General features: G+C 32.3%; 1 protein-coding gene across 1 annotated transcript in view; it reads left to right on the top strand.

Annotated features, from left to right (window-relative positions):
* The window catches only part of LOC105466450 (sucrase-isomaltase), a 98923-nt gene extending 77239 nt beyond the window's left edge, over positions 1–21684 (top strand). The window contains exons 37-47 of the mRNA XM_011715428.2: positions 2029–2162; positions 3925–3959; positions 4046–4162; positions 6310–6458; positions 8289–8373; positions 8453–8509; positions 9245–9369; positions 13427–13515; positions 17632–17681; positions 18266–18430; positions 21239–21684. Coding sequence (XP_011713730.2) covers positions 2029–2162; positions 3925–3959; positions 4046–4162; positions 6310–6458; positions 8289–8373; positions 8453–8509; positions 9245–9369; positions 13427–13515; positions 17632–17681; positions 18266–18430; positions 21239–21307 — 1075 coding nt within the window. The 3' untranslated portion in view covers positions 21308–21684. The remainder of the gene's footprint in view (positions 1–2028; positions 2163–3924; positions 3960–4045; positions 4163–6309; positions 6459–8288; positions 8374–8452; positions 8510–9244; positions 9370–13426; positions 13516–17631; positions 17682–18265; positions 18431–21238) is intronic.
* The last annotated feature ends 460 nt before the right edge of the window (positions 21685–22144 follow it).

The raw sequence follows: 22144 nt of genomic DNA, 5'->3' as shown, positions 1-22144 counted from the left end.
ATGTTTGAAATTTATATCTTTAGTGGTGCCAAATAAATATTCTGTGTGAGGGTTTACAGAGGAGATTCCTCTTATATAAGAGGTTAGAATACCCTTAAGAGAAAATTATTATGAAAATACTTCATTTATTTTATAGTTTTAATTTACAATTAACAATAGTAAATATGGAGCACATTGTGATGTTTTCACACATTATACAGTGTGAAATGATCAAATAAGACTAATTAGCTTTTTATCTTCTCAGATATTTATCATTTATTTGTAGTGAGAAAATTTTAAATTCTTTTAGCTATTCTGAAATATACAATATATTATGGTCACTTTGCTAAATTTATTTTTCCTATCTAACTATAACTTTGTACCCATTGTGTGAAACTACTTTATGTAGTATCCTTATCAATCAGAAACCTGAGAAAGCATATATTCAGCTGTTAATTTAAAGCATCAGTAAATAATTTTTGCAAGTGTAAGGTATATAATAGAGAAAAAAAAGAAATTCTTCAGAAACGTAATTTTCTTGCATATGAACACATTAAGAATTTGTGACAACCCTGTCCTTGTAAATAATTTTTATATTAAACAAAATTTTGTTTGCAAACTAAACTCCAAAAATACATTTTCATATAAATTTATAGAATTATCACCAATTATTACTCTTCATATTATATATTTATTTCTTATTAAATTTCAAAAAATGCATGTAGTGTATATTTAAAAGATTAATATTCCTAAATGGCACTTTTATATTTGTTATGAAAAAATAAAGCAGTGAAGATCATTTTCTTTTTTTTGGTCTTCTAAAGAGTGACAATTTAGAAGTAGAAAGTTTTAAGTTGACTAACATAATATTGCCTTTATTAGCAAACGATGGTTTTAATATATTATGTCTGTTTAATACATGTTTAGTTTCCTGTACTTTTGACTTGAGACATTTGTTAATTCCAAAATTTCTTGAGCTTACATGCCAAGAATTGTATTAGATATAAGGGCTGCAAGGAAGACTAAAGTATCGTGCTTGATTTTAGGAATCTCACGGTGTCATGGAAGGGGCTTTATATATATACAAACACTGGGATCCAGCAGTAACAAGGAAATGATTCAATGCTGTTGATAATGTGTTAGTGCCCAGTAAAGTCCGCCTGATTATGTCTTTGTGGTATCTTCTTCTAAGATAGTTCTGTAGCTTTAATTCATGTTCAAATTATTTGAGTAATATAAAAATAAAATTTTTATTTCCAACTAATATTAGAGTAAAATGTTATTAATACTCTTATAATGTAATCTCAGTGTTCAGTCAGAGAGAAAGACAGAGGGAGAAAAAGGGAGATAGAGGAAAATAGATGCAGATGATATAAAATAATTATTGCTTTTTTTCTAAAACTAGAACATATTTTAACATGCATGTCATGAAATTAATTTTCCAAAGACTGAGAAGGGAAATAAATCATATGATTTCATTTACACAACCCATTCTGTTGAGAAGATCTTACTTCCAATAGATTCTACACTTGAAATAGATCAATTATTTTTAGTTTTAAGACCCAAGAATACTTTGTTCTCATCAAATTAACCCTTTAAAGCAAAGAGTATGATAGTAGGCATTCTCTGCACAGTAATATGTACATTAAGTGTTGATATGTTACAGTTGAGAAGGATTGGAGCAACGAATAATTAGAGCATAGGCCTTTATTAAAAATACATTAAAGTAAAATAAAACCTTGATGTGATGAATTTGTTGATTTCATTCAATTAATAGTTGATTTAACTTGTATTCATTGAAGGAATATATAAAGGCCTCTTAATACCTGCATGTCACTCTGGTAAATGTTGGAAGGGAAAAAGATGTCCTTTATGCTTCTGAGGATTTTATAGTTTAATGAGAGAAGACAAACTTATCAACAGCCAGTTGTAATAAGAGACAATATAAGCACCACGGATCACTATTTTTTTTACAAAGTAGTCATAAGTAGATATATTTGGAGAAAATATCTCGTGTAAAAACTCAAAAATACTTCTCCACTATATTAGTGCATTGCAGAGGACAACGGGAAAAAGAGGGATTGTAATTTCTCGTTCCACATATCCTACTGGTGGACGATGGGGAGGACATTGGCTTGGAGACAACTATGCACGATGGGACAACATGGACAAATCAATCATTGGTAAGTGAAAGTCACCATCTTTATTATTATTTTGTGTTTTCTATTAGATATTCACCTTTGCTGATGCTAGGTCATAAAATTTGTAAGTCCTCAGAATTTTGTTCTTCACATCATACTTTATGGCATAGAGCATCAGAAAAAGACAGTGGGCCAGGAAGTTGGATGAGGGTGCTGTGCAGAAACTAATGATCTCCAACTAGTTTATTTTGAGGAAATACTGCCATTGTTTTTGGCCTCAGATTCCTTGCCGAAAAGGGCAGGAGCTGGCAAAGATAACATCTACAGTCAATAAAGAAAAATGACTAGAAATTCTAGATTTCATGGCTATTACTGAAAAGTCAAAAAATAACAGATGCTGTCAAGGTTGTTGAGAAAAGCTGACACATATACTGTTGGTGGTATTGTGAATTAATTAAACCATTGTGAAAAGCGGTGTGACAATTCCTCAAAGAGCTAAAAGCAGAATGACCATTCAACCCAAAAATCCCATTAGTGGTTATATACCCAGAGGAATAGAAATTATCCTATCACAAAGACATGCACAGGAAGGTTCATTACAATACTATTCACAAAAGACATTCTTCATCAAAGACATGGAATTCACCAATTCACTATTCACCAAAGACATAGAATCAGCCTAAATGCCCATGAATGGTAGACTGAATAAAGAAAATGTGGTACCTATACACCATGGAATACTATACAGCCATAAAAAACGAGATCATGGCCTTTGCAGGGACCTGGATGGAGCTGGAGGCCATTATCTTAAGCAAACTAACACAGGAACAGAAAACAAAATACCACATGTTCTCACTTATAACTGGGAACTAAACACTGTGTACACATGGACACAAAGAAGGGAACAACAGACACCAGGGCCTATATGAAGTTGGAGTGTGAGAGGAGGGTGAGGATTGAGTAACAATCTGTCAAGCACTATGCTTAGTATCTGGGTGACAAAATAATCGGTACACAAAACCCCTGTGACAAGCAAGTTACTAAATAATACACTTGCAAATGTACTTCTGAAACTAAAATTTAAAGGATTCTAGATTCTAGGGAATATAAATCACTGATAGATGCTAAAAAATGAAACATTTCGAAGCAAATTTGAAAAGAAATTTGTGACAATAATTGAATAAGTGCTAAATAAGACATTATCATTTTAATAGGGAAATAGATACTTTTGTGCTCTATGTTTAGTCTTAAAATTTTTTCACTGTTGATAAATAAATTCAAGGAAAACAATTAATTCTTAGAAATATTCCTTTAAAATAAGAACTCAGAAATCATATTCATTCTATTTTATAGAATTGATTACTCCTTAGAGGATTTTGTTTAATAAGGATGATTCAATTTGTTTCAAATGATAGTCTGAAATAAATTTAACCTATAGTTCAATAAGACCTATAGTTAAATGACTGCAGAAATAGCATCTTTATTTTCAAAAATGAAACTGTGGACACCACTTCCTTCTCACAGTATAATGTGTTCATAATGTATTTGTTCTCTGAATATGTCGCCTGGCAAGTGTCAAGGAAGCTTATAGTATCTCATTTTTGTAAATATCACTAATGCTACAAAGTCAAAATGTATTAGCATTATGAGAAGCATTATGAGATAATTACATTCATAATCTGAAAAATGTTTCATGTTTGGATGTTGATATTAAAAAGAGAACATCTTCATAAGTAGAAATAAAAACCAATATTAAAATACATGAAATAATAACTTTCTAAGATATATTTTCTAACTTTTGTAGGTATGATGGAATTTAGTCTCTTTGGAATATCATATGTAAGTAGTTTTATTCCTTTTATCTTCATAAATTATAAATATTCATAAACTATTCAAATTTAACTAAATATAGCAATGTATTTTAGACTGGAGCAGACATCTGTGGTTTCTTCAACAACTCAGATTATCATCTCTGTACCCGCTGGATGCAACTTGGAGCATTTTATCCATACTCAAGGAATCACAACATTGCAAATACTAGGGTATGTAATTACTACATTTACTTTCAATATTTTCTTACTTGGGCTACTCTTCATTATACTTTAGTGTACATGGCCTATTTAGCTGGCATATTTATTGATGTTATATATAATTTTGGAGTAGTGAGGAAATTCTCTGGAGGAACTTTTTTTGAGTAACTGGAGAGCAACAGACACCAGGGCCTATATGAAGTTGGAGTGTGAGTAACAATCCTCACCCTCCTCTAAAAATTATGGAAAATTATGAACAGTTAGAGCCAATATCTAAATAAGCACTAAATTTCATGATGCTGATTTTCAGTGAAGAAATGCAGAGAAATGATAAATTAGCAAAATGCACATGATGGAAAGGTTAAAGACAGAGCTGGGCTTTAAAAGATGTGTTCTGCCTATAGTAAATAAATGGCAGAGCTCATGATATGCTGTGAAATCCATATGGCCCCCCTACTGGAAAGGTGGGTAGAAATACAGTAGGATTTATTTTAGAAAATGCTGAAATACAAGGATTGTAGGCAGAATGGAACCACATTTTGAAAGAATTTGAAAGTTGGACAATAGAGACATAACTTGATGACACAGCAATATCTCAACAGGAAAATCTGCTGTCAATAATGCAATTTAGAAAGCTGTAATACTGGGAAAGTAGAGCATGAATCAATGAAAGCTTGGACAGAGATGCTTTATTGAGAGTATACCATTTCATATTTACCAAGTCCTTGCTCCAATGATTTATATATTCTAAAAAGGGATATAAATAATAGACCATTATATATGTAATAGGTCAGATACAAATAAATGTCTATAAGGGAAAAATATATTAAGCTAAAGTGATGGAGTTTTACAGAGATTCTGCTTTAGGAAAAGTGCTCAGAAACATATTAAATGAAGAAATACTAGAACAGAGATGGGTGTGGGGAACAATAACCAATATAAATATACGGAGAATTCCACATGGAAGGAACAAAGTAAAATACCCAAAGATTGTAATGTGGTTGGAGTGTTTGAGGAAAATTCAAATGCAGAAGGAGGAAATGACTGAGGAAGTATTTCTAAATAAAAATCTAGAGGACAGAAACCTCTACTTAAGTTTAACTATGAGTTGGTACAAATGAACTGTTGAAATGTATTACTCGAATTGTATGGTTTATAATTAGATGCTTGTGTATCAACATGTTAAAACTAAAATTATATCAATGAGGTCAATAAGCAACAGATAATGATTTTTGCCTTTTTTCTTCTTCTTTTACTTTGGAAATATCAGTAATAAGATCACATATAGTTTTATAGTTCTTGGATCATTTTTACTTTCAAGGTTTTCTGTATTCTAATACTGCATATAACAGCTATGACAGTAAATTTTCATTCAAACTTTCTTGCTCCTGAAAATACAGAAAAATTGGAATCATCATCGATATGACACAACTATAAAGGGCCCCAGTCATGCTGATGTCAATGAAAAACATTTAAATGTTACCTCGAGCTTTGTGGTAGCCTTGTTTATTCCCCTGGTGCAAATCAAAATATAAAATAGTAATAACTTTTCTTGCCTATTATTTTTAAACTAATATGTGCAAGAATTTTTTTGTAGACTTTCAACCTTCCACTCTAAATCTTAGACTAAAAATTTTAGTCTTTTGAGCTGGAGTGTGCATTCCAGAGAATACTCAGGCATGTTCTTTCCTTTCATTCAAATTTATGCCTTCTCTTCTATCAGTTTAGTACCACAATCTGTTCATTTCTCCTGAGGACCCACAATGTACGTGGTCACCATCATTTGCTCTGCTTGTCTGTGTTTATTTCAATTCACTTTGGATAACGTATCATTCCATTTCTCTCCTATACCTATCACTCTAACACTGACTATCACCTAATTGACAATATATTTGTCATCTATTAAAATGTGAACTTTTCTCTGGATATGTTCACTTAAACTAACAAGCCATGGACTTAATTTGAATTTATCTTATTAAAATATTGTGTACCTTTTCTCTTTATCATGTGACAGAAATATTATTGCATAATATTTTGGGGAGAAAGTACATAGCACATGACAATAAATTAATATCATTTCTTTTTAGTTCTTCAAATATGAATATTATGATTTAAACAAAGACAAAAGTTTATAACTATGTTATTTTGCTTTGTTTCAGAGACAAGATCCCGCTTCCTGGAATGAAACTTTTGCTGAAATGTCAAGGAATATTCTAAATATTAGATACACCTTATTGCCCTATTTCTACACACAAATGCATGAAATTCATGCTAATGGTGGCACTGTTATTCGACCCCTTTTGCATGAGTAAGTACAAAGTTTGTTTTCTCTTATCACAGAGAGATACTTTTCATTTAATTTGTCCAATGATCTCTTATAGTGCAATATAAAACATTTTAGATTGTTAACTTTTCCATTGTTACATTAGCATGCATTTTTGATTAATAAAGCATTTACACAAATATGTCCATTAATAGTCTAGCATAAACCATTGAAGAATGAACCACATATTCATTAGTTATTAAAAACTAATAATTCTATTTCAGAATAATTACTGTATAGTAGGTATTGTTCTACATGCTTTGTATATGTGTTTACATTGAGTATTCTCAACATTTGTAGGGAGATAAGTAATGCCTCTCATGATTTAATTAATCAAGGTTTACTGCAGTTATGTAATCTGCTATATACAGATGTCTGACTGGAGACCATCTCACCTTTTCCTTGATGTATCCCAATAAGATATACAGGAACAGTGTCAATATTAGCCTTATAAATTTGTTTTGGATTAACCTCTTAAAGCTCAAACTTATATATGACCAAACCTTAAAAATTATATTTCATGGAACATATTTGCAAAAATTTTTACCCACTTGAAGTTGAATACAGCAAATTCTTATTGTAGATATCACAAAAAGCAAAACATGCAATCAAATATAAAAACAAAAAAACCTGAATAATCACAGTATATTTAACTTTTTGAGCACCCTATATTACTAACATAATTGAATGAGCTGATTTGTTAGATTTCACTATTGATAAGCGCATTTTAAAAAGGCAAATATTTACCTAAATTAAAAAAAAATACCCAAAGTAAATTTACCAAATAAGTTAATTGGTATGCCTTCTCTTTTGATGACAAGATAAGTGATCCAGTTTTCCTAAAACAACAACAAAAGATTCTTTCTGGATTCAAATTATGTTCTGGTTGCTTTATTAATTTGTCATCTACCATAATCCCTTCTTTATTTCTGATAACATTTTATTGATCTCCTTTTTATTTACAGACTTTACCCTTTTTGCTATTCCTATTTACCTCCCAGGATAATCGGCATATCAGCTCTGGGTTGAGTCACTAGTCAGAAATATTATTATTAACTATACAGACTGTTGTCCTGTTGAGAATACCTGAGTTCCTACTTTCATGATTTTATGGAGGAGTAAGCCCAGCTTTCCAATTCAGCATTAATCTCAGCTTTTAATAAGACAAAACAAAACCACAGCAAAAGAACAAACAAATTTTATAACTTTTCTTTTTCATTTCAATTGGAGAAGAAATGTTAACATTTAACAGTGGCTCTTAAAACATTAAAAAAAAAAAAAAAAAAAAAACTTTTGTTTTTCCTAGCCATTTATATCTCAAATTCAGAAATCCATTAACATCTTACAGAGCCTTTAGGAACATGTAAATCTACTATTCAGAGAGTTTATTAAGTAGGATAAGCAAACTGTTATTAAAATTAATGAATTAAAATTATTATAATATGTCTCACAATTTTCTTCCAGAGTGTTTTTAATATGCTTTTTAACTTGTTGATCATATACTAGACAAAGTTAATATTTGTACCTCTATTAGTTCTCTTCCAAAGTAATTTCTCATTTAGTTGATGTTACATGTCCATCACAATTCTCTATTTTCTCAGGAAATTTAGTCATAGTCTAGATTTACTCATAAAGCATTATGCTGCTGCACATTGTACTATTACAATCCAACTGATACATTTTTAATTTTTTTTGTCATTTTGTTTTTATTTTAATCCAGAAAAGTCTATAATACAAAATATGATTTGAATAATGATTTTATGGTATTAGAAAGTTATTTGTTTTAATTTAATTATTTGTGATAATTTTGTCAAGGTTCTTTGATGAAAAACCAACCTGGGATATATTCAAGCAGTTCTTATGGGGTCCAGCGTTTATGGTTACCCCAGTACTGGAACCTGTAAGTCCTACCACATATTTTTGTTTACAAAATTTTATTTGGTTTATATACAATTAATGGCTATTTATTTACATTCCAGTATGTTCAAATTGTAAATGCCTACGTCCCCAATGCTCGGTGGTTTGACTACCATACAGTAAGTATTTAAGGAATTCTGGGGAATTGACTAAACAGAAATGGGTAATTGTTTGGTCCCAGCCTTTTCATTAATGGTGTGTTGGATTTACTTTCCACTTAAAAAGAGTGGAAAGTAACATTTCTGGTAAATTATAACTGAACTGGATTAACCCACAGTGAAAGAGAGTTAATTTATTCTGCTGCACTTTGTTGTGTAGTCATTGATTTATTTTAGCAAATAAACATGGTAATTACACATTACACACAAAAAGATAATTGCCTTTTATTGGATATGTAAAATGATCATTAAAGGTAGTGCAGTCCTTCCAAGAATAATGTACATAAGTCAAGGAGAGCTTTTGTGACCTTTCAAAAATCCACACACTTTAGGCATGTGAGCTCCACAAAAACAACACTATAAATGACTTTCAAAGCTATCATAAAGACTTATATTTAACTAGATTCTAAAGATATACTTTTAAAAAATAAATTCCACTGTGTATATTTAAGGTATACAACATCATGTTATGAGATACATATATACATATATATATATATATGTAGAAGGAGAGAGAGAGAGAGAGTAAAATGGTTACGACAGTGAAACAAATTAAGATTTTCTGAATAAATGTTAATTTTTAAATCTAAAAGTGTATCATTTGATTTTTTAAAATGTATATCCTCAAGTACCAATGTTGCTGATGATTCCACTTCTTGCTCCACCTGTTCTTCTTTCCATCCCTTTCTTTTCCAGGGCGAAGATATTGGTGTCAGAGGACAATTTTATACATTTAATGCTCCTTTTGAGACAATAAACCTACATGTCCGTGGTGGTCACATCCTACCATGTCAAGAGCCAGCTCAAAACACATTTTACAGGTAAGTGAACTGTTTACAAAGCTCAGGTTAAATTATGAGATACAACATGCTAGCATTGTTAAGAAATAGAAAAGGTTTGAAATTTTACCCCATTGCCAAGCTTCTACATTGCCCCAGTACTATGATTGCCAGGTCAGAGACAAAGGTGTTTGTGGTTTATGACATAGCAAGAAACAGGAACTTTATCTTAGCATCAGGTTTTCTTTTCCACCAAGTCCCATGGGGATGACATGGAGAGGCCCAGGCAGGCGTTGCACATGTAGGGGGTCTATGTCACAAACAAGAAATCCCAAGTTTAGGAAAACAGTGTCTTTAATAAGACTACAAACAAATCTGTCCATTATTTGTTTTGAAAAAAAGATTATCTTTTTTATATTGGACAGTAAGAAGAAATATTAAGAATTTTTTTTAAACCCTGCCATTCAATGCTATTCACTTTTAAAACATCCCTGAAAAGACAGCTCAGAAGACAGGCTGTCAGTGCCTCTGCATATGACATACAAAAATGCAAGAGACCCATGGAAGACTGTCTTCCAACAGGATATTTCCTCTTAAAGTAAGAAAGCTTCCCAGATTAAAATATAAACTAAACCTTTATGATCTATCTATAATATGCAGAAGTAATGACAAATTAATGTCTTATATTTTGAATGATTGCCTCAACAAGGTTTTACCCTACTTTTCTGCTTCTGACATGTGGAAGATCTAGTATTATGAAGATCATTTTATGAAAACATGAAATATTGATGAACTTTTTTTAAAAGACTTATTTTTTAGAGCAATTTTATAGAGCAAAATTGAGAAGGTCCAGAGATTTCCCATTTACCCTCTGCTGTCTCACGTGCATAGCCTGTCTCATTTTCAACACCCCCCGTAAGAGTAGCACATTTGTTACAGTCGTTGAACCTACACTAACACTTATCACCAAAGACTATAATTTACATTAGGGTTCACTGTTGATGTTGTAGATTCTCTGGGTTTAAACAAATGTATGACGACCTGCATCCACCACTGGTGTCATTTAGAATTGTTTTACTCCCCTAAACATCCTTTATTTGCCACCTATTCATCGCTGTTTCAACCCATGGGAACCACTGGTATTTTACTATCTCTATAAAATTGTATTTTCCAGAATGTCATATAGTTGGAATCATACAGTATGTAACCATTCAATTTGACTTTTTTCACTTAGCTATATGCATTTAAGGTTCCTCCATGAGATACCTGGGTTGTATCTCATTTCTTTTTAGCACTGAATAATATTCCATTTGATGAACCTTTTTATAAACTTTAAGTCAGTATAGCTTGGAGGTGTCCCTTTCTTTTCCATTAATTTTCTGTTTCCCTTTCTTTGCCTCTCTTTGTCTGTCTTGTGATATATTTCCTGACTCATTATAGTCCATGAAAATGTAGACATTCACGGGCAGTATCACTACTCCATCAAACTACTAAGTGTCCTGCCATCCAAGAGGAACCAGACCTGTTTTTTTCTCTTTTCTTTCCTTTTCTTTTTTCTTTTGTTTTCTCTTTTCCTTTTTCTTTTCTTTTCTTGTCCTCTCCTCTGCCTTTTCTTTCTTTCTTTTTTCTTTCTTTCTTTTCTTTCTTTCCCTTTCTCTCTCTCCTTCCTTCCTTCCTTTCTTTTTCTTTCTTTCTTTCTTTTCTTTCTTTCTTTCTTTCTTTCCTTTCTTTTTTTCTTTCTTTCTTTCTTTTTCTTTCTTTCTTTCCTTCTTTCTTTCCCTTCATTCCTTCTTTCCTTCCTTCCTTCCTCTTTCTTTCTTTCTTTCTTTCTTTCTTTCTTTCTTTCTTTCTTTCTTTCTTTCTTTCTCTTTCTTTCTTTCTTTCTTTCTTTCTTCTTTCTTTCTCTTTTTCTTTCTTTCTTTCCTTCTTTCTTTCCCTTCATTCCTTCTTTCCTTCCTTCCTTCCTCTTTCTTTCCTTCTTCTTTCTTTCCTTCTTTCTCTCTTTCTTTCTTTCTTTCTCTCTTTCTCTTTCTTTCTTTATTTCTCTTTCTTTCTTTCTCTCTCTTTCTTTCTTCTTTCTTTCTCTTTTTCTTTCTTTTTTCTTTCTCTCTCTCTTTTTTTTTTTTGACTGACTCCTGCTCTGTTGCTCAGGTTGGAGTGCACTATCTCAGCTCACTACAACCTCCAACTCCCAGGTTCCAGTGATTCTCCTGCCACAGCCTCCTGAGTATTTGGGATTACAGGTGCCTCCCACCACGCCTGGCTAATTTTTTGTTTTTAGTAGAGACAGAGTTTCATCATGTTGGTGAGGCTGGTCTGGAACTCCAGACCTGTTTCTTAATGACCTTGTCCTATATAAATATGAAGCCTATCCCAGATTTTCTGTCTAGCACCATTTTTATAACTGATTGTCTGGCCAGGCCCTTCTCTTCTTTGCCTGAGTACCTCGACCTGGATTTCTCTTTCTATCATTCAGCAATAGGTCCAATTTACCAGGGACAATGGATCTGCTCTGTGTTCTCAGACTGACGTAGGTGTAAACTTCTTATTCCAATCAATCTTTATTTCCCTTGCAAAATTCCTTGCTTCAACATTCAAGTTCTAGAGGACGCGGTCTCTGTTTTTCTTCTCTTTTTGTGCTGTATCATCTCTTGGTCATCTATATGCTGACAGCCCCAGTTGGCATGAACAGAATATTCTAATCTCCTCGACCTACCCCGGTCCGTTTCTACTAATATTCTATCCTAATATCAGTTAAACAGGAGATACATCATTGTACCTGAAAAGTGAGGGCTTCATGGAGGAGACCATTCATAACTTGTGCCTTGAATAAACCTTATTTTTTTTTATGAGAGAGAAGACAGATCATTGTACAGTATAAAAAGTTGTAAAACTCTTTCTAATCACAAGTTTTAGTATATGTCGGGAAATTGCAGGTTAAGCCATATTTTTGATGTTTCTAAATTATTTTTAAACCCTAGTGACTGTGAACTGAAATTCATATACCTATTCATGCTAAGATATGTTAATATATTTCACTGAAAAATATCAAATTACTGTGGAGATTTGAACTCTAGAGATTCTGGAAATTTTAGGAGACTTCCATGGCCATATATTCTTTAGCATTTGTGATTGGAAAAGGCAGACAGCTAAAACATTTGATCTGATAAATTATTTCAAACAATATGAGGCTGCTAAATCAAGTTGCTTCTCAAAGATTGCTGGAGATTTAACATGGAAGCAAGTATTTAGTTCACAAATAGCCCTATGTAGAAACATGCTTGAAAGGTATTGTCTATTACAAGGACGTAACTTAGAACTTGGAGACTACTTTATACATTCTTATTAATTTTAACCAGTGATAACTCAGTTATTTATGTACAGAAATCTGAGGAAGGCTTAAGTCATAAAAGATTTAAAAATGCTATTAAAATTGTTTCATGTTTAATGCTTAATGACAGGATTACCCAAGAGAGGCATGAGGAAATATATTAATAAACTTAACGTGGTTTTAATTACTTTCAATGAGGCCACTTTTGATTTGTTACATTATGTTAACTCTTGAGATCAAAAGGCATGCATGATATTTCCTATTAAATACGAATAATTTTTTTTTTTTTTTATGGAGTCACGCCCTGTCACCAGGCTGGAGTGCAGTAGTGCAATCTTGGCTTACTGGAACCTCCACCTCCTGGGTTCAAGCAGTTTCCCTGCCTCAGCCTCCCAAGTAACTGGGGCTACAGGCACCCGCCACCACGCCTGGCTAATTTTTTGTACTTCAGTAGAGACGGGGTTTCACCATGTTGGGTAGGATGGTCTCGAACTCCTGACCTCATGATCTGCCTGCCTCGGTCTCCCAAAGTGCTGGGATCACAGATGTGAACCACTGCACCCAGCTAAATACGAAAAAATTTATTGTTTTATATAATTTCTGTTAACTAATTTAGAAAAAATGGGAATGCTTTAATTTTCTCGGTCTAAGTCATTTGCACACTCCTTAATGCTTGTGTTCCTGTAGATCCTTATGTTCATATGATATCATACCTAGACATACGCTATCCTACAAACATGGGTAAAATTATATATTTCTTTCTTATAGTCGACAAAAATACATGAAGCTCATTGTTGCTGCAGATGATAATCAGACGGCACAGGGTTCTCTGTTTTGGGATGATGGAGAGAGTATAGGTGAGTGCTCTATTTAGTAGATAAATTTAATTGATGACATATTTTATCACATTACTTTTATGTTTTCTATTATTTTTCTTTGGAAGCTGAGTACAAGGCTATTAATATCATTCAAGGCTAAAAGTTTTTACTAAATTCACTGAATCAAGTTAAATAGATAAACAATGTCACAAACATTTAAAGACTTTTCTTATCCTAAATTAGTCAATCCCTATGGTAAGTGCCTAGGTAAGAAATTTGTGTGGTCAGGAATTACGTATCTATTATCTTTGTACTTCCAGAAGCTAGCACAGTGCTATTCACATAACAGACACTTGGCATATATATAAAGTTAACTTAGCTGAATAACCACATTATTATATGTGCAAAATATTGATGCTGTAGGGACAAAAAGGAGTGATACTTTTCCTCATTTACCATAAAGGTCAGAGCCAACACCTCTATAATAACAAAACACAAGTTAACAAGAGAAAAGCATAACAAGCATATGTAATCATAGTTTTATGTGAAACAGGAACCTTCAGAATAAAGGCACAAAGACACAGAGAACGCTCTCAGACTGTATTCTGAGTTTCAGTGAAACAGGAACTGCCATGTAGAAATGTGATTGGACAAAAAGGGTATAAGCTAATGGAAACAGATTGAGTGAGGAAATCTAGCAAGGCCTGTCCACATTCTTGTTGGATTATTAATTTTAGCGTTTCTTCCTCTCAGGTATGGGGTGAGACCCCTCTGGAAGGAGGTTGTTAATTTCCTCATGGCCAGCTGTTACAGAAAAGCAGGGAAAGAGAGTAACATTTCTAGGCTTTATAGCTAGCTTTGGGGGAAAAGGGTTCTAGTTTCTATGACTCGCCTTTGGGAAAAGGAATTCTAGTTTCTATGACTAGAGAATAAGGGGCAAGAGACAGGAAGGCAGGAGAAGGTCAGGGAGAAACTTTGCTTCCAGTGTTGCTTCTGGGACCTTTGTTTTAAGAAATCACTTTCTGAGCCCCCAAAATGCACAAGCGGTGCCTCTACAACAAGGAGGTAGTCCAGAAACCAATTTCAAGTAAATTTGATTTCCGTGTTTTTATGTCTACTGTTTTTGCTTGTTTGTTTTTGTTATTAGTATTTGGCATTTTTTTACATGAGGAGATATATTTTACGTTAGATCTAGGCTTATTCCATTCATAACTGTTCCTCCAGACCATACTAAACTTCTAAACTCCTAGCCATGTGAAATCCGTTAGCTGTTGTTATCAGAAACACCTGGGACAGCTTGCTAAGAATGCAGATTATAGGACTCATTCAAGTTTCATTAATTTTAGGAGAAACTCAGAAATCTCCCATAGGAGATTTTTATGCTGTATGTAAACACTGATAGAGGATAGGTTTACTGACTGCCATTTAATAGTGTTAGTACTACTAGATGAGCGTTCTGAACATTTTCTTGACACAAACTTTAATCACAAAAACTGACATCTGTGTGAAGTTGATAGTTCTCTACAATTTAATATTACAATTTGAATAACTTATCCAAAGATAATAGTTTTCTCATTAATAGCAAAGACATGCATTTTTTTATCTTTTAAGATGAATCATAGTTAATATTCTGCAACCATAAGAAATAATCCATTAGTAAATAAGTATAATAAAGTTGATAGAAGAATTGTATGCTAGAGAGCAAGATTCTTGGGAAAAATAAATCCCTCTTTATAACATTTTGTAACTTAGAAAGTGAAGATACCAACATGAGTTAGTCCTTTGCTTTTAGAGCTCTGACCTTCATTACTGCAACAATTGAGGGTCTATGAAGTTTTCAGCCTTTCCCTTTGCATCCAACAGGAAATTTGCCTTCAATTTCCCAAGGGTGTAAAGTTTAGGTCTGCAACTTGGGATCTTTGAATCTCATAATTAACAAATTAAGTCAATTCATTTTATCCGTTAGGTAGACAAAACTTCTCTTAGAATTTTCTCCAGCTCTTCCTATCAAACTAAGGCATAGATGAAAACATTTGGTGTGGACTTTACCCTATTCAAGTTTCATGGCAGACTTTTTGTAATCACTGGAAAGTCCCTGAGCATAATTCAAATATTTCTCTATGATCTCCTCATGCAAGTATAAAAAATAGCTTTTTGCCAATTGGGTCTACTTATTTTGTTATGTTTCACAATATCAGTATACTTGGTATAATTAAGTATAGATATTTTTAAATAATCCCTTGAAATTTCTTGAGTTAACAGCAATAATCATATATACCAAAAGCTTATTCTCTGGATTTGTTAGATCAGAATCTCCAAAGAGGTTTTCTCTCGCAGCAAACGCAACAATCTAATTGATGGGCATCCTATCTGAAATGACTTCTTTCTTTTAAACAAATATGTTCAAATTTTGTGATATATTATAATGTGGTAACAAATTATCGTGAAATAATTAAAGGTAAATCAAAATGAACTTCTGAAACTTAACATTAAGTAAATTTTGACCATTCTTGATTAATAAAGTTAGAGCTTAGTAAAATGTTAATTTTTCTACTTATCTTAATGAAATAGCTATGTGTGTGTCCCTAAGATCATATGTGAGATACTTCTTCCTCTTATTAAAAACAACAAAGCTACCCATATCTTCCTAATAGCTGTCACCTTTGCTTTTTTAACTCAGAATTCTATACTTAAAAGTTTGTTCATGAAAACTTAAGCTGTAATTTTATATTGAAAATAAGAACTAAAATGGTTAAGGAATATTGACACTTATATGTCTTGTAATACATATTAAATTAGCCATACATACATTAGCATATATAAAAAAGTTTTAGGCAGAATATCCATTTTAGTATAGGTAAAATCAATAGCAAATTAATTTTAGTGGGTTAATGAATACAGCCCTGATATGTATAAGGAGAGAAGAGAATTAAAATATATTGCTCTTTCAATGTTACTCCAATATTGTTTTATTTATTTCACTCTACTTTGCTCTTTCTATCTTATGTATGCTTATTTGTGTTTTTACATAGGAATACAATCTTAGAAGCCAAGGAAAACTGGGCTTGATTCCAGACCTTGACAGTAATTAGCTTTTATGGGTTTTTTTTTTTTTTAACCTTTGGCAATTTATTTAACTGCTTTGAAAGCCACTTTATTCTTCTATACAGTGGGAATAATAATAATAACATACCTTTCAGAGTAAATGTGATAAAGTATTTAGAATTTGATAAATAGCATTTAACAAGTTTTAGCTCTAGGATTATCATTAAAATGGGTTTTAAATACAGCAAGATTATACTTCAAACTGGTGATGGTGGCTCATGACTATAATCTCAGTTCTTTGGGAGGCTAAGGCAGAAGGATCATTTGAGTCTAGGAGTTCAAAACAAACCTGGGCAACATAGGGAGAACCTGTCTCTACAAAGATAAAAAAAAATTAAAAAGCCAGGCATGGTAGTGAATACCTGTAGTACCAGACACTTAGGAGGCTGAGGTGGGATTATTGCTTGAGCCCAGGAGGTCCAGGCTGTAGTGAGCCATGATTGTGTCACTGCACTTCAGCTGGGACGATAAAGCCAGACTTTGTCTCAAAAAATAAAAACTAAAAAATAATGATTATACCATAAAGAGGTTGCTATAAACCTATATTTTGTCAGTTTAATTTTAGTTGACCTGTAACAATCTCTTAACAATTGAATTTGTTTTTTCAAATGACATTAGAATGTGTTGCTACCATGTCTTTTTTTCCTTTATATTATTTTGTCAGTCACTAAGGTGGCAAGTAAGTGTCCATTGATATCATCACTGAATTCTGTTTATTTTTGGACTACTTGTGCACTTCTTGCCACCTTCCCAGTGTTGTATGTGAAAGTGATTTTCAACTTGTTACTGCTTTATCATTACCCCTACACACACATATACCACCTAGCTTGTCTTCTTAGGACCTTACCTGGTGACTCATCCTTCATTTCCAGGGCTTCTTGAATTGTATCTGAATTACTTAAATAGGCTTAGAGAAAAAGTAGATACACCTTGATACTATTTGCTACTGTTTATACTGGGAAAGAGAAGCAAAGTATACAGGTATTTACTATGGTTCTTCTTTGGAAATAACAATATATCACTTTTTTCTCTCTCTCTCTCTCTCTACAGACACCTATGAAAGAGACCTATATTTATCTGTACAATTTAATTTAAACCAGGTATGTAAGATTATTTATATGCAATTCTGTTAAAGAATATTTGAAGTTCACAGCTGGGTGGGGTGGCTCATGCCTGTAATCTTAGTTCATAGGGAGGCTGACATGGGAGGATTGCCTGAGGTCAGGGATTCAAGATCTGTCTGGGCAACATAGTGGGACCCCATCTCTATAAAAACATTAGCCAGGTATGGTGGCATGCAACTGTAGTCCCAGCTACATAGGAGGCTGAGGTTAGAGGGTCACTGGAATTTAGGAGTTCGAGATTGCAGTGAGTCATGACTGCACCATTGCACTTCAGCCTGGCAGTAAAGAATTCACCTCCCCTTCTCTTGCATATTTGATGACTGAATCCAAACTTTCTGAGCCTAGGTGGCAGAGGGAGACCCTGTCTCAATAAATGGATACATAGGAAAAAAGGAAGAACATTTGAAGTTTTTTCATGTTTATTATATAAAATACCTTATATCACATACACAGATAAACAATTTATTACACTATGAAATATACTTTTGTGTATTTCTTTTTAGATTGAATTGCTTTTGCAAATGAAGTGTTTATGTTATTCCTTTTTCTTTATCTTACAGACCACCTTAACAAGCACTATATTGAAAAGAGGTTACATAAATAAAAGTGAAACGAGGCTTGGGTCCATTCATGTATGGGGGAAAAGAACTCCTGTCAATGTGGTTACTCTAAGGTATAATGGAAATCAAAATTCGCTTCCTTTTAATGAAGACAATACCAAGCTGGTAAGTAACATAAAAAGATATTTTTCAAAAACGTACGTATTTAAAGCATCTACGTGGACTTCTTATATCTCTCATCCATAAGAAACATAATTATGAGTCTATTACGACATTCTTCATATATTCCTTTTCATTGGGCCTCCATGTTTATTTCCTTATTATTATCCTTAATAAACTGTCATACAAATCAATCTAATGACATGTATTTTATTGTTATTATGATACAATCAAAGCAAAATTAAATTAAAACTTAAAATAACTGTTATCCCTATATGATAAAGTGCCTCAGAAAATACATTTTAAAAATAAGATATCTGCATTTAAGCATTGAATATGTCTTGAAAATGTATTTGAAAATTCTTGCAAACTTAATGAAACTGTCAGCACCCATTAATACAGGAATGTGATACATATGATACAGATACTACACAAGGAGTCAGGATTCTTGTGTTAAAGCATCATTGCTGCCAGTATTTAGCTCTTTACCTTGAACAAAAAACTTTAGGCCTTTTGTTGTATCTAATTGAATTAAAAAAAAAAAATCAAGTAAATGATCAATCTCTTAAGCTCCTTCCGGTTCTAAATTCTGTGAATCTATGGCTTGCAAAGGTGAATTTCAAACACATATTCTAGAAAACAGCTAACTGTTTTAAGTGTTCATTTTAAGTTTAGGCCTACTTATGCACTTATGCACTACTAAAATTGTGTAAATGTGTGTGTACCCACCCTTTCTGTTTAAACTTGGGTAAAAACAAAGAGCCATTAATCAGTCACTTTAAATGAACTTAACTTCTAAAATAGTCAGTTGTTTGACTAACTTGAACCTAAAAAAGAAAAAAAAAAAAAGTCCGTCTTGGACGCAGTCTTAGATCCTTGTAGGTGTCAGAGAATGCCAGAGTTAAACAGCACCTGAAAGTCTGTTCCATCTTTTTGAAACTTAACACGCATCCTACTGCTATTGCTGTTTTGTTGACAAGTGGGGTTTTCCTTTAATATGGAACTATGTTTTTCTTACTGCTTTTGCAGTACAACTCGCTGTTTTTCTTAAAACTATATCAAGGATGGGAAGTATAAAATATAATTTCCCAACTTTGATATATTTAATGTGTCCTTCCCCAGTAAAATAAAAGTTAATATCTTAGTGCCTTACACTCATATTTTTATTTTTAAAATTTGATTTGTTTATAAAATTCCAGAATACCTGATTTAGTCCAGTAGTCTTATGTGACTGACAAAGAAATTAGGTCCCCAAAGAAGTAAAATTAATTCCCCAAAATAACTACTCAATAGTTATCAATCACAATTAGAAATCACTTTTTTGGACGGTCCAATGTTCAATCAGATAAATAAAAGATGGTTTGGCTTAAATAATGTCTTGCTTTTTATTTACTAATTACAATGATGAAAATTAAGCTCACAACTTTTATGGTAAAAATAAAGTAAATAAACAATGCCAAATAAGATAATTTAATATTTTGGGGTGTTATTTCAAGGTCGTTTTGATCAAATATGTAGCGTAAAAACAAACCATTAAAAATCACTTTTTCTACTCTCTTTAAAAACATTCACAAAGAATTTTAAGCATTGAGAACAAATATTTGAGTTTCATTACCTCAGTGATGACGAAATATACATTTACTTTAACCAACAACTCTGAGCAGTTCCTTCTAAATGTATTTAAATAAACTCAATATTTATGAGCAATTACTGTTTTCCAAGCCTTCATAGATACGTAGGAAAGGAAGAGAGGATGATCAATTTCTTTCTCTACCCTGCTTGCCCTTTAATTTATGACAGAGATTATTTAATTGCTCTAGCAATATAATTTTTAAAACATTTTTGTAGAAACAATTATGTCCAACTGATTTTTGTAAAAAGTATTAAAAGCTACGTGGTGTATTTTTGCTTTCTACATTTAAGTTAAAAAAATAGTTTAGATCTGTTTTAAACCTGTCTAACGAATACTCAATTCTTTAACTATTACTTTTTAAATTCATTTATCAAGTGTGGTAAATTAATCCAGATATGCTGTGTTTTAAGGAAGATTAAATTTTATAAAGTCCTTATGAAAAGGCCTGGTATGTGGTAGGCAGTAAAGGATTCACCTCCCCTCCTCTTGCATATTTGATGACTGAATCCAAACTTGCTGAGCTAAAGCACAGAAAATCTTGTCAGTTCATTGGACAAAAAGCAGCAATGGTAAAGTCTTCTGAAATCATCATATCATAAAACTATGACAGAAGATCATTTTACTACAGCAACTTAATAATCTCCGTGATAGAGATAATAATCTCTCTACAGTCTACTTCAGATTATCTCCAGTGAAATAAAGTAACACATGCAAAATTGAATCACTGGCAATAAATTAAGCATCATAAAATATTTTTTGATTGAGGTAAAATAACACTTTTAAATCTAAACTTTGACTGAAAATGTCTGGATAATACTTGAAAAAGGGATGCATTGAGATTCATGTAGTGCAGTTATAAATAACTCCATATTTAGAAATTATGTGAAAAGAGTAAAGTCATAGAAATCAATAAAATTGACCAAGAGTTACGGGTTTTTCAGTATCTTTTGACAGCAACTCCACCTTTCTGAGATTTATTTTAACCTTAGATAAAATGGGTAGATTGGGTGAAATTGTTGCTGAAATGGTTGCAAACTTTCCTAGAGTAAAACTTTCTCAAGATATAAAAGAAAATAAAGGTATATACTATTTATTAGAAAACTTGTTTTTGAAATATCATTCATTAAAATAAGAAAAATGTGGTTCTGATTAAACAAGTAATTATCATTTTACTTTTTTAGATATTAAATATTGATCTGACCCAGAACAATGTTACTCTAGAAGAACCAATAGAAATCAACTGGTCATGAAGATCACCAGCAATTTTAGTTGTCAATGGGATAAAACACCAGGATTTAAGTTTCACAGCGCTTACAACTTTCCCTCTTCACTTGGTTCTTGTACTGTACAAAATATGGCTTTCATAATATCGAAAAGCTATTTCATTAATGATAATGCTAATTTTATTATAGTAATGTGACTTGGATTCAATGTTAAGGCATATTTAACAAAATTCTAATAGCCCTATTTATCCTCTTTAAGCATCAGCTACAATTGTAAACTAGTTACTAAACATGTATGTAAATAGCTAAGATATAATTTAAACATGATTTTTAAATTAAATAAATTTTTATGTAATTATAAATTATATACTATATTTTTCTCAACGTTTAGCAGATTTAAGATATGTAACAACAATTACACAAGATTTAATTATTTCTTAGTATGTATATTTCATTAGAAAAAGAGAATAAACATATGTAAGTATATAAAATGTGTATTTTGTCTTTATTTTCCTAATGGAAATTGTCTTAGCTTGCACTACTATAACAATTTATTGTAGACTGGGTGGCTTAAACAACAAACGTTTATTTCTTACAGTTCTGGAAGCTGGGATGCCTGAGATCAAGGCATTAGCAGATCCATTGCTGATGGTGGCAGTCTTTATGGCTTACAGACAATTATCTTTTTGTAACCTCATATGGCAAACAGAGAGGAAGCAAACTCTCTCGCGTCTCTTTTTATAAGAGCACTAACCCCACCATAAGAACTCCACTTTCATGATGTAAGTGACTCCCAAAGGTCCCATTTCCAAATACCGTCACACTGGATATTAGGCTTTCAATGTATGGATTTTGGAGTACACA

Source organism: Macaca nemestrina, chromosome 2 (genome assembly GCF_043159975.1).
Source record: "Macaca nemestrina isolate mMacNem1 chromosome 2, mMacNem.hap1, whole genome shotgun sequence".
NCBI lineage: Eukaryota > Metazoa > Chordata > Mammalia > Primates > Cercopithecidae > Macaca > Macaca nemestrina.
This window is presented reverse-complemented; position numbering and strand designations above follow the sequence as displayed.